The sequence below is a fragment of the Diabrotica virgifera genome, chromosome 4 (genome assembly GCF_917563875.1).
Source record: "Diabrotica virgifera virgifera chromosome 4, PGI_DIABVI_V3a".
NCBI lineage: Eukaryota > Metazoa > Arthropoda > Insecta > Coleoptera > Chrysomelidae > Diabrotica > Diabrotica virgifera.
Window position 1 is genome coordinate 178362583 of NC_065446.1, and position 14479 is coordinate 178377061.

A 14479-nucleotide genomic window follows, 5' to 3' on the forward strand; every position below is an offset into this window, starting at 1 on the left:
TTGCTCTGTTAAATCACAATTGAATCGGCCATTGTGAAAACAATCTAAGACCATATTTTGGGTAAAATGACGACGCTTTTCAACGCCATTAAATTTACATATAAATATATACATAAACATTTAAACTTTTTTTGCCTTTCAGAAAGATTCATTTATAACCCATAATACTTATATAAAATATCCAACTATTAATGAAAATATTTTTACGTTTCCTTAAAAGTATTTTACACGTTGTAACATGTATTGTTTTTACAATGACTGATTCAGTTACAGACAAAAATCACAATGAATAAAATATAACTGTAACGTAATTTAGCCCACCTCTAGACTCGTTCGGCTGATTTAAAACAGACTGAAATGGTAAATGTAGGCGGGCTTTTGGATTTGCGTAGCTTAGTTCAGAATCCAGCAGTCGACTGAAGTATTGGACTTGTATAATATAATAATTATTTGAAAATATTTTGTTGGCTAGCCGCCTAGAGCCGAAATACATGTATTGGCTATGATCCCTTTAAAAATCGGTGGACCTGTATACACGAAATTTTAGATTTCAAAAATTTGACGGGTTGAGCGGGGCTAAGAAAATGGGTGAGCCACAAAGTTTCACAAGAAAAAAGCGAATATTTCGAGAAAAACGTCAGATCGAAAAACTAAAAAATACGTGTCGAAAATCACATCGAAAAACTGGAAAATATACGTATTCAATATTTTTAAAAATCTATCGAATGACGCCAAACTCGACCCCCCACGGAGGTGAGATGGGGGGTTACTTTAAAATATTAAATAGGAGCCCCATTAAAAATAAGTAACTCTTATTCGAGACATTTAATCGGAAAAACGATTATTGGAAATGGAAAATTAAATTAATAATAGAAAGTCCCCACTTAAATGCAAAACTTTACTTAACTTTTTTTGGTTTTAGGACCTAATCTTCACAACCCAATACGTCCCCATAACGCTCGAGTAACTGCAAATTTAGCATACTTTCCTCCCCTACTATTAGTTTTAATTTCCGGTACGTAAAAATAACTTGGGATGAACATAATTTACCTTCCAAAGTAGAAGTCGTTGAAAGTTTTTTGGGATTTATTCGCATGTTAGACCAAAGTGCAAAGGTCTTGTAAATAAAATTTTAAAATTTATACAGTCAAAGCACCTTTCGGTACACAACTGCAGAGGAAAGGGATATGATGGGACAAGCGTTATGAGTGGTGTATATTCAGGCGTACAAAGGCGCATAACTGACATTAAAAAAACAGCTTTCTATGTTCATTGTGCATCCCATAATCTGAATAATCTGAACCTAGTGTTGAGTGATGCTGTTGCTGGTGTACAGGAGTTGTTTTTTACGACATAATTAAGAGATTGTATGTTTTTTTAGTGCAAGTATTAAAGTTATTATGTACTATTATTACTTTGGATTCATCGCCAACACTTAAAAGATTTTGTGAAACCCAGTGGTCAATGTGGTCATCCAGACATGATGCTGTTATGGCTTTGCTTCGAGCTTTCCGGCAATAATGAAATCTTTAACGAAAATTTCATTGCTATCTAAAAAACGATGAAAAATTAGAAGCTTATGCATTATTAGAGCATATAAATAATTTTGAATTTACCGTTAACGTTACTATTCGATCTAAAATACTAACTTTATTAATCTAACGAAACTTTAACAGAAGCAGCAGGAATACAGAAGAAGTGAGATATACCGGATTTTAAAAATAAACCAGTAAAACGTATAAAAAAATTTACAATGGGCTCAGCTGCGACGAAAAAATAACTTGTAGCAAAAAAAGTTTTGAAGTTTATGTTTTCAATGATTTAGTTATAATGTTGCAACAACTTACTAATACGTTTGTCGTATTAAGAGACATGTATATAATAGGTTTTCATGTCTATTCAAAAAAATCTATTAACACTAACTTATGAAGACTTATTAAAGAAAGGCCAAACATTGTCATTTACATATATTTTAGTAGTTATGTTATTAGTTGTCGTTATGTTTATACTACGGGGGCCCATAAAAATTGTCGCGGGGGGCCCCAATCTTCAGCTACGCCACTGATGAAGTCTCTTCTTTACAATTTACGGCTCATTTCTACAGAAAATCCCCACAAATCTATAAGTCTATTATTTTATTGTAGACTTTTAGTATAATAAATTTAGTATAACATACTTGGAACTTGTATCGTTGATCTCTGGTTTTCTCCGGTTTTCTTCTGCAAGCGTAACTCGCCAACCATACGAATTGTTCCTTAAAGCGTTAACAGCTGCTATAGTACACCTACAAAACATATCTATATCAAAAAAATTGAACTATATATAATTTTTTATACTTACGTATTATTTTCTAAATAAACTTTTCCGTATCTTCCTTCTGGATCTATGTATATCTTTTTGATTTCGCCGAATTGGGAGAACTCTCTTCGGATAGAACCCTAAAAATATTTTAATTAAATCAGATACAGGTTTGGCTATCAAAAAACAGAATAATAGAAAATAGAAGAACATATAACAGAGCTACTTCAGAATTAAAACATACATTTTCGAACAGTAAAAATGAAAACATTCAGAATTACTTAGAATCTCTAAACCCAACGGAAGACTCAGACTACGCACTAAAAAAAGCTTAAACAATCTCAACAGTTTAATCCTCTAATCAGAAACGGAAATAAATGGGCAAGAAATGACAAAGAAAAATCAGTAGTTTTTATTGAACCCTTAAAAAAAGTATTCCACCCATACGATCCGGAGCAGCATTCAGAAGATAAAGAAATAGACGAAACACTAAATGCACCCTTCCAAATGGGCCTGCTGATAAAAAATTCTAGTAAGTGAAACCAAAAATATAATTATGAACTTACATTAACAAAGCACCGGGATATTATCTTTTCACAGGAAGTGTTTCATTAATCTACACCTAAATGCTTTAAATTATTAACATAAATCTTCAAGGCCTTCCTCAAAGTTGGATATTTCCCAAGGATCTGGAACGTAGCACAATTGCCAAAATATGCACAAAATAATTGCCAAAACAGTTGCCAAACCAGGCAAAAAATTAGAAGTTACCTCCTACCGACCTATTAGCTTGCTATCAACATCTCCAAAATTTTCAAGAAAATATACGCCAAAAAGCTGAAGGCGATAACAGAAATGATGTACTTAATTCCATACTATTAATTTGGATTCCGAAACAAACACGGTACCATGGCACAAGTACATAGTTAACAAGCTTAACGATGACTTCCAACAAAAACGTTACTGTTCTGCTGCCTTTATAAACCGGGAGATATTAACAGAACTTCAACCACGATTTTCTAAATCCTGCCCTTTGTAATACTGGAAGGTTAGAAAAAATACTTACAATTTATGGAAAAATCCACGGGTTTCCTGTGACATTTTCTTGTGAAAATTATATTTTTCATGAGGAAAAAAAAATGGGGAGTTGCGATTAATTTCTGAGTCCTGCCATATCCATAGAATGACAGGATACTATCAATTTTATGAAAAAAATTTTTGGGCAGGAGGGTTGCAAAAGGACTAAGGGAGTATATAGATATACAAACATGTAATGAAAATAATGAAATTTTCATAATTTTCTGAGTCCTGCCAACTTAATAAATTAAACATAATTATTTAAAAATGATCGAAAAAAATGTTGGCATGACGTCTCCTAATGTTTAACTGCACTTGTCCCTTTTAAAATTTTGTGGAAAATTTTCACCCTGGTACCGTGATTTTCTGTCATAAAATAAATTTTATTATAAAATAAATAATTTAAGTAGACATTATTTAAAATGACAGGATGTTTATTACACCTTTTTTCCTATACATAGTTTTGTCTGTAAAATTATTGCTGGTTGTTATACAAACATATTCATATCACCACAATTTTTTGAGTCATGGCATGTCAAGTATGCTTAAAAAACACTAATCTAAAACCGTTTACAACGTGGCAGGATAATCGCAAAGATATTTAATACATAAAAATTAATTTTTATATCGTTAAAACAATCGTACGGTATTAAATATTATTTTCTTGAGTAATGTCTCGGATTTTTACACAACTTTCAAATCTAATACCAAACTGTAAGACCTTTATTTTAAGCGATTAGATCATATTTGTATCTACATAAGTAAACGTAATAAAAGTAATAGGAAGAAAATCAATAATTTTACAATTAATTGGTTATAGTAGGGATTGTACCTATTATACAGGGTGTCCAGACACTCTTCTAACAAAAGAAGCCCGGAGATTCCTCAGATAATTTTAAGAAAATTTAACTCAATTCACCTATACTCCGTCTACCGAACAGACGGAGTAATCGCGTGAACAAAATCACAATATTTCTTCAAAATACCTTAACTTACGCCCTTTTACACAATACCGATAGCAAGGTATTCGGTATTGGTGTTATCGATATTGTGTACAAGGGCATGAGTTAAGGTATTTTGAAGAAATATTGTGATTTATTTAAGTGATTACTCCGTCTCTTCGGTAGACGGAGTATAGTCCGAAAATGCTTCCTAAGGAAGCTAAAGCTCTTTAAAGATGGCGTATTGTAATTATTTTTTTAAAATAGCTCCAGAACACTTCTATTTAGAAAAACGAAAATTGGTACACCTATTTATGTTTCAGAGAAGAATCGATTCCATCAACTGTCAATTTTTAGTACCGGTCATAGGCGTCCGTTTAGGGTAGGGAAACGGATATTTTATCGCATTACTTTTCTGTGTTTAACTTTTAAGCATATTTGACACTGGATTATTAAACTATGGGGTATTCTTGTACTAAACGGTACTCCTGCTTTAAGTCGGTAGGATACGCCAGATTCTAGAAAAATCGATTTGAAAAATTTTACGGTTTTTGAATTTGAAAAAAAAAAAAAAAATAAAAAAAACTATTCAGAAAAACGAAAACCGGTAAGTTTATTTCTCGTCCAGAGATGAATCGATTTTATCAATTGTGAATTTCTAGTATCGGTCATAGGCGTCCGTCTTGGGTAGATCAACGAAATTTCATAACTTGCTTTAATTTTTAAGCATTTTTGACAGTAGAGTATTAAATTATGAGGTATTCTAGTACTAAAAGTTACTCTTGCTCTAAGTCGATAAATACACCGGTTCTATTTTTATTTTTTTATTCAAATTTTTCTTAAGTTCAAAATACGAAAAATTTTAAAATTGATTTTTCTAGAAAACGGTGCATTCTACCGACTTACAAGCAAGAGTACCTTTTAGTACTAGAATACCTCACAATTTAATAATATAGTGTCAAAAATGCTTAAAAGTTAAAGACAAAAAAGTTATGCGATAAAATAACCGTTGTCCTACCCAAAACGGACTCCTATGACCGGTAATAGAGATTCGCAATTGATGGAATCGACTTATCTCTGGAATATAAAAAGGCGGACCAGTTTTTGTGTATCGAAATAGAAGCGTTCTGGAGATATAAAAAAAACTAATTACAAGGCGCCATCTTCAAAGAGCTCTAGCTCCCTTAGGAAACATTTTTGGATTAGGTGGATTGTGTTAAATTGTCTTAAAATGATATTAGGAATCTTAAAATTATATACAGGGTGTTCGCTTTAAAAAAACATAAGTTTGTGTTGCCCTGTCAATACGGGTAGCCCTGTATATTAGAAAATATTTTTAAATTATGATCCTATCTTTGCCCCACGTTTTACCTAAATAACTTTTTTTCGTATCTCTTACGACAAACGAGTAATTTGACTTCACACTAATGCCCCACCCTGTATACGAAATAACTAAGAAACCATCCTGCCTCTTTGTAAATAGACTTATATTAAGATTCTTGAAACATGCAAAATGGCATGACTCAGAACAACGTGGAATTTTTCACAAATTTTCTTACAAATCTAGGACGCCTGCCGTCTTACTAGAACCGTTTAACCTTCCTGCCGAGTACCGAAAAAGTATTGATTGCATTTGAGTATTAAAACTTTTTAAAGGCAGGACCCGGAAAATCACGGAATCAGGGTGAAAATTTTCCGCAGAATTTTCCAAGCGACAAGTATACTTAAACATTAGGAGACGTCATGCCAATATTTTTTTTTGATCATTTTGAAATAAATATGTTTAATTTATTTAGGTGGCAGGACCCAGAAAATCATGAAAATTTCATTATTTTCCTTACATGTTTGTATACATATATACTCCGTTAGCCCGTTTGCAACCCTCCTGCCCAAAAAATTTTCTTCATAAATTCGATAGTATCCTGTCATTCTACGGATATGGCAGGACTCAGAAATTCATCGCAAACCTCTATTTTTATTTTTTGGGAAAATCTAGTTTTTACAGGAAAATGTCACAGGAAATTTGTGGATGTTTCCACAGATTGTAAGTACTTAGTCTACCCTTCCAGTATTGCAAAAGGCAGGACTGAGAAAATCGTGGCTGAACTTCTGTATAATATCTCCGGGTCTATTATTGATATGTCACAAACATTCGAAAGTTTAGCATATCTGCCTTAACAACATTATAACAATTTTTTGACCACTCGGATCGAAATCCACCCTCAAAATTCATAATCAACAGCCAAAAATACACAAAAAAACTTGGGTGATCCATCAGAATTGAAAAGGTCACAGTGACCTACATGGCTGACACCTAGACTAAACGAACGACTAATCTATCTACAATTTGCAAATATACACTAATAGTGTTGGTGACACAACCCCCTCCAGGCCGAAACCAAATTTTTTGAGTATTATGGACACACAGTACGTAAATCGTACAGCTGGACATAGGGAATATACATTGAGAGAATAGGGAACTTGCATATATTTTTAAATATTTAAAAAATATAAGGTAACATGATCATAAAACGCATGCATGCAAAAAAAAAACAAATATTGTTAACCCATAGGCTTATTACGAGACATTGAAAAAGCTATAAAATTCAAATTTCTTCAGAGGCGCGTAAACGGGTCTGACGTCACGACTCACGTCTACCTGCTAGATTTCTATGAGTCGACAACAAAGCCGCTAGGATATTTCGAAATTATTTACAAATTCATTCACATTTACTTAAAACTCTCATGTAGAAGTTGATTGTAAATAAAAGTTCAAAAAAGGTTGTTTTGGGGATTGTATTAATTCCATTTTAATCATATTATTTAATTGGAAATTCCAAGGTATTTGTGTTCTTCTATAGTTCCATAATGAGTATATTTAGTTTCAAACTGAAATTGATCATTTTGAGTGCTACTTTATAAAGTAGTGTTTTTAAATGTATAATATGACTGACTAGGGTTTTTCAAAAAGTTAATCTGACAATCTACAGTAGTTGATTTCTTCATGGTGGCAAATTTGATAAAAAGCAGTGAAAGTTATTCTATTGGAGAAATGCGAGAAGGCAAATAAGTAGGTACCTATTATAAGTATTATTAATAAACACGTTTAAATTGTTTATAACAATAGTTTTTAGTTACTCTGACTTTTATTACTAAATTTGTTTATTTTTAAGTTATTTTTATTTTCTTTCTTCTTTGTTATGAATTTAAAATATTTATAAATTATAGGTTTTAGTTTTGTTTATTACAAAATATTACGACCAGAAGTACATATATTTGGAACATTTAATAACCAATAGACAACCAAATAACCAATGTTACAATGTACAATGCAAAAGTACAGTTGCAAATAATGTTTCTATTTAAAAAAAGTGTTGATTTTGCGTACCAGATACACACTTTAAAAATAACTCAAAATTTACTTATATTTGGATAGAATAGGACGCAGATCTTATCGACAGTTTGATTAGTATAGCACAAGACTTTTGGAGTGTAAATATTTTCCCGCATCTATTTGGATCTGATAATTATTAAAAATAAATGGAATAAAAATTTCATATTTTAAACTAAATATATATTTATATATTATAATAAAACATTCTTTCTTTTTCTTTTTATATAAGTAATTTTTTAGTAGTATCTATGTACTTACATTTTTTAAGAAATATGATATTAATGTAGGTATTTAATTTTGTTCAAACTTTATAATATAATTTGGCATTTGAGATACCTATGTTGTAAAATAAAAATGTAAATTATGTTAAACATAAATTAAAAATAATATTATGAATGCATGAAAATCTTTACAAGATATTATCTGCAGAGTGCACGTCTGGCACTAGACAGTAGCCAAACGAGAACAGTGGTAAATATCATGGTTGGTGACGTCAGACCCAAGCGCGCGCTTTTAAAGTTGTTTGAAACGGTAATTTCGGGCGCGAAATTATAATCAGTTGTTGTACGTACACTATTAATTGTTAAGACGTAATATTTTGAATTTATCATTTTTAAACATAAATTAACAATTTTATGCAAAAATATTTTTATGTACAAGTTCCCTATTGTGGCAACTGCGCTAACCTGTGTTAGTTGAAGCTTCTGTTCAAGTAGGCTACCTACGCTACGAGTTTTTGGTGCAATAGAGCTGTTAGAACGAATAGAATGAGTGAGTTTTGAAGCAAGGCTGTCCATAAATAAATCAAAAACAAAGTTTATGATTAATGAGTTAATAATTTTACTTTAATTTTTAAAATATTTTTTATTTAAAAACTAATTTCAAAACTAAACAGTTTTCCCATTTCCTTAGGCCAAAAATAATTAGCTACTACATTGTCATATTTTGACGTTTATTTGTGTTCAATCGAAATGAGTTGTTAATTTTGAGGTTAATGCTCCTTAATACTAACAACCATATTTGTCATCGAGAGAGCTCAGTTGCCACAATTATCTCAATATAATACAATGTATGTATTTATGTATCTAAATATGTACAATGTATGTTCCCTATGTCCAGCTGAACGATTTACGTACTGTATATAATAATAACCTATATATTTCCTGCAGCCGATTTTGATGATATACATAGTTATAAACAAATGAAGATCAAAAAACGGTAAATTTTCGCTTTTTTCGTCTATTACCAAAAAGTTAAGCATTTTAAACAAACTTGAGAGTAAGTAACTCATAAATCATATAAAAAACTTCAATATGGCGTTCGCTGAATATGTCTATCCTTATCGGTTGCTTAGAAAATTGCAAAATAAATCATAAATTTTGAGTTTTTATAAATATTCATAACTTATGTAAAAATTAACTTAGAACCTTCTTATTACACGGAATGCTGAGACTTCTGGTGCTTAAATCATACCCTAAATTTCAAAGCAATCGGTCAAATAGTTTAAAAGTTATTTAATTTGTTTATTCCAAATTAATTTTTTTTGCAACACTATAAGTCAGGAAGAACAAAGCAAGGAACAGAACAGAATGGCGGAAAATCCTAGAACAAGCCAGGACCCAAAAAGGGTTGTCGAGCTACTGATGATGATGATAAGTCAGAAAATGATGTAGTTACAGTAATACTTTGGATAGTCTAAAGAAGAAGATTTAAACTATTAATTTAATTAAAAAAAATGACAATAAATAATTCTAAATATTGCAAAAATATGTGAATTAAAAAAAAGGGGCTAACTTCGTCCCTAATTGTCCTAAGACAATTGTTTTTCTTTCTAAATGTGTATAAAAATTCAGTCTTTCTAAATATGAAAAAATAGTTTTTCTACGGGCAACAGTTAAAAAGGTAAGGTTAAAAATTGCTTTTAAGTAAGCAAAAAATCGACATGTTCTTGCAAAATAATTTTACACTGTTTAAAATTACTTTTTGTCATTTTTTAAATTAAGTTAATAGTATAATAGGTCTGGATCCCGCGTATGAAAAAAAAGTTGATTAATAGCAAGCTGAAAATTTGTTAAAAATTTGGAACAGTCAGACCACGAAAACGGCACATTTATTTTGTCCGACAGAACAGACTTAAACTCTCCGAACAGAGATTAAAGTCTCATGCAAAAATCAGACTGCTATTTATCACCTGTCATAATTCCTGTAATTTGACACATTCTACATGTTCCACTCATTAAAACGCCCATTTGGTGATGAATAGCAGTCTGATTTTTGCATGAGAGTTTAATCTCTGTTCGGAGAGTTTAACTCTGTTCTGTCGGACAAAATACATGTGCCGTTTTCGTGGTCTGACCGTTCCAAATTTTTAACCTGTTCCACAATTAAAACTTCCCCTGTTACAGTATTCCCATATATCAAAGTTTGTCCGACTAGACACCCTTAAGCTATTAACAAATTTTCAGCTTGCCATTAATCAACTTTTTTTTCATACGCGGGAGCCAGACCTATAAATGTTCTTTCATAAACTGTCCGAAGTATTACTGTAACTTCATAGCAGCGTTGCCAACTGAATTTCTCTAGATTATCCGATGATCCTTCGAAAAAGATCCGTTTTGTCACAAAAAGATACACCGGTGGCGGATCCAGGAATTTTTTATTGGGAGGGGGGTCATGGATCTTGGGGGTGATTTAATTACTTTTCCCTGATGCAAGGTATTCTTACCACCCCTAGGATAAGTGGATTTTCAATTATTTTTTAGATGTGCCTATTTTTTGTTTGTCTGACAGCTCTCGGTTTTTCTTTTTTTAGGATTATTAAATTGATATTCATTTTCGTTTTTGGGGGGAGGGGTCGTGACCCCCTGTAATTAACATCAATGTTGCCAATGTTACTCTTTTATCTGACTACTTATTACAGAATAATTTTTAATCTACCGGATTTTCTGTTTTACCGTTTAATTTTAAAAATCTTCGTTTACAGATTTATATCTCATATCCTATCTCATTAATTTATGTATTTACCTAGTATTATTGTTTGATATTTAATTTAATTCATTTTTATTTGATTTTATTTAATTTTGTTTTTCTAAAACCGCGTTAAAAATGTAATTTTTAGCACTCCATAGGAGGGTTAAAGATGCTACTTTAAAGCGCTAGTGCTTTAAAATTTTTAAGGCACTGCAGTTAAAAGTGAATTGTCAAATTGTGAAACGTCAAAATATTTATATTTCATTTATTAACATTAATATTAATAGTACAACTTGCGCAATTTGAAAAAGTTGGTTTAAAAGGTTTTTTTAAATTTAATTTAAACTGTATTATTGCATTTTTAACACGTTTGTAGAAAAAAACAAGTTTATGTAACGGTATAATATTTTCGCTAAGAATTTTTAGACATTCCCCTCGAATGTAGACAACCAGTTCTACCTTTTACAGGTCATAGGTTTCATGGTTTCAGCAGTTAACAAAAATATTGTATTTTATAAATTTATAACGTTTAAAAAAAATGTTGTATGATATACGTGTTAAAAAGTATATTTTTAAGGCACTCATGTGAATTGCAGAATTCGCTTCGCTCATTCTCCAAACTTTCACATGCGTGCCTTAAAATTGTACTTTTAACACTTATATCATAAATAACTATTAATTTAATTTTATTTTATCTAATTTTCTTTAATTTTATTCAGATTTATTTAATTTTAATTAAATTGAATCAACACTTATATGGTTACTACCCCGAACCCAGTCAATAATAGAAAAAAATGTGTCACTTTATTTTTCCGAAAAACTGAACAATCACCATTAATGGATTCATAGGTGTTTTTACTTAGGGAAAAAATCAAACAAGATAGAACTTTTTATAAATTCATTAAGAAATGTATAATAAACAATTTATCAAAAAGTTCTACTATAAAAAGTGGGTGCTTAATTTTTGATTAAACAAATTAACTGCGAAAAGTTTATAAACATACCTCATATAAAATTGATAAAAGTTTATATACATATTATTATTGCATCTTAGATTTTAGATCATGCAGGGCTTTTTATAAAGAATAACTTTTTTTCGTAAAATTGACAATCAAAAAATTCCCATATGGTACCAAGTTACGCAGACACATTGTATAAGAGCTCAATTTTTTTTAATTTTCCAATTGTTACGCCAGAATTGGATTCAGCTTAAGTAAAAATGAAATAGAAACATTTTTGATCAAGGTACAAAGATTCACAGATATTGTTAAAATTGTTTATACAAAACAGCTTTTATTGTTTAAACAATTAATAAACAATTTGCGGCCAAATCTTTAACTAGAACTCTTTATTCTAACATTTATAAATTAAGAAAAATTAACGTATTATGTTTTAGAAAAATATAAGCTTGTTTGATTTTTTCCGAAATAATGCAAGTTTTCGATCTACATTGACTGCCCTATTTTTATGTAGGTGAATAAGTAGTAAAATCGGACGGCAGAATCCCTGTTTTTGAAATTTGAATTGGCTCAGTATGCCTAGTGGAAACATATTTGTGCATTCAAATAATTCGCACAGGTCCCTTTTGTCCCTTCTTATTTGTCCCTACTTAGATAATTATCATGAAAAGTATCAGATGTCGCTAACATTCATCCAATAGGCTATTTATAAAAATTGTGGTGGACCCCAAGAAAATAATTAATGTGTTGTTAGGAATATACGGATGAGAAACGGATTTTTTTTTAAGTTTATTTTTGTTATTAGTCGGTTGTAATAGATTGGTAGATACACTGAAAGATATACGCAAATATCCGATTTATTTGAAGAAACGAAGAAGATACGACAACTCTCAAAAATATCCGAAAATCGGATAATTATACGGCGATTGGCAACACTGCCTCATAGTTTTCTGACTTATAATGTTGCAAAAAAAATGAATTTGGGATAAACAAATTAAATAACGTTTAAACTATTTGACCAATTGCTTTGAAATTTAAAATATAATGTAAGTACAAGAAGTCTCAGCATTCCGTGTAATAAGAAGGTTCTAACTTAATTGTTACATAAGTTAAGAACATTTATAAAATCTCAAAATTTATGACTTATTTTGCAATTTTCTAAGCAACACATAAGGATAGACATAATCAGCGAACGCCATATTGAAGTTTTTTTATATGATTTATGAGTTTCTTATTCTCAAAATTTTTTTAGAATGCCTCACTTTTTAGTAATAGACGAAAAAATCGAAAATTTACCGTTTTTTGATTTTCATTTGTTTATAACTATGTATATCATCAAAATCGGCTGCAGGAAACATATACAGTGCTAGTCAAAAGTCCGTACCCCCCCTCGTATCTTTTGAACGGTTATACCTATAATAGTGAAATTTGGAGGAAGAAAATAAACGGACGTAAGCTTCTTAACTAGTCATGACAGGTGACGTAATAGTGACAGATGACGTTACAGAGCCACTGTGACCGATAATTTTAAATGGGACCTTATGACAAGTGATACCTCGTTTGAAAGGTATTGAAAATACCTATTCAGTCATACTAATTTTGTTTGAGTTTAAGCTAATTTTGATGAACAAATGAAATAAATATAAGATTGTAGTTTCGCATTTAATTAATAAAAATTCAAAATTCCGCCTATGATTACTTGTCAAACAGGTTGACGTTGACGTAAAAACTACTAGAGAATTAAAAAACGTCAACTTTTTTGCCAAAAAATTCATAGGCGGACATTTGAATTTTTATTAATTAAATTCGAAACTACAATATTATATTTATTTAATTTATTCACCAAAATCAAAATCAACCTAAACTCAAAAAAATTAGTATGACTGAATAGGTATTCTAAATACCTTTCAAACGAGGTATCACTTACCATAAGGTCCTATTTAAAATTATCGGTCCCAGTGGCTCTGTAACGTCATCTGTCACTATTACGTCACCTGTCATAACTAATTAAGAAGCTTACGTCCGTTTATTTCCTTCCTCCAAATTTCACTATTATAGGTATAACCGTTCAAAAGATACGAGGGGGGGTACGGACTTTTGACTAGCACTGTATGTTCATACTACATACTAAAAAAATTTGGTTTCGGTCTGGAGGGGGATGTGTCACGAGAAAAATATTATTTCTCTGGACTATAACAAATACATACCCGGTCGTCTTCGCCACCTGTCAATGGTTGGATCTTGCAGAAATGGGGCACACTAAAAAAAACAGTTAACATAATACCATGTCCAAAAAGAATGAAAAGTTATGCACATAAAAAAATAGAATATACAAAGAAATAAGGTAATGCATACAACACTGGTCATCTAGTCTAGTGTACTTGCGACAATCACTAATTGTTGTTTTTCATTTTGTTATATCTTGTGTTATACAAGGTTTGTCTTTTTAGTTTATTAGAGGGCGCCACTAATAAAGCCTTTCGACACAAATGTAATCTCAATCTTGATGACATAAATCCAGAGTTTCATTACGATACAACAAGTCATGTAGATACAGTGAATTTTTGACATTAGCAAGTCAATCGAAAAATGGATCTTAGCCGAGAACATTTTCGAGCAATAATTTTTTAACAATTTTCGGAGACGATTATCCCAACAGCAATGTCTCGCTGAAATGCTTTCTGTGTTTGAGAATGAAACATTTAAAACGATAGAAAACGTCTACCAGAACAACACAATAAAAGTAAAAGTGGAAGATGAACTAACTGACCCAATTGAAGCTGGCAATGGGATAAGACAGGGGATTCCTTGAGCCCTTTATTGTTCAACCTGATCATGGA

General features: G+C 31.0%; 1 protein-coding gene across 4 annotated transcripts in view; it reads right to left on the bottom strand.

Moving 5' to 3' along the window:
• The window catches only part of LOC114333462 (uncharacterized), a 230962-nt gene that overhangs the window by 195009 nt on the left and 21474 nt on the right, over positions 1 to 14479 (bottom strand). For all 4 annotated transcript variants that reach the window (XM_050648583.1, XM_050648585.1, XM_050648584.1 and 1 more), the window contains 3 exons: positions 13847 to 13898; positions 2341 to 2438; positions 2177 to 2284 (listed from right to left, as the gene is read on the bottom strand). In XM_050648583.1, coding sequence (XP_050504540.1) covers positions 2177 to 2284; positions 2341 to 2438; positions 13847 to 13898 — 258 coding nt within the window. The remainder of the gene's footprint in view (positions 1 to 2176; positions 2285 to 2340; positions 2439 to 13846; positions 13899 to 14479) is intronic.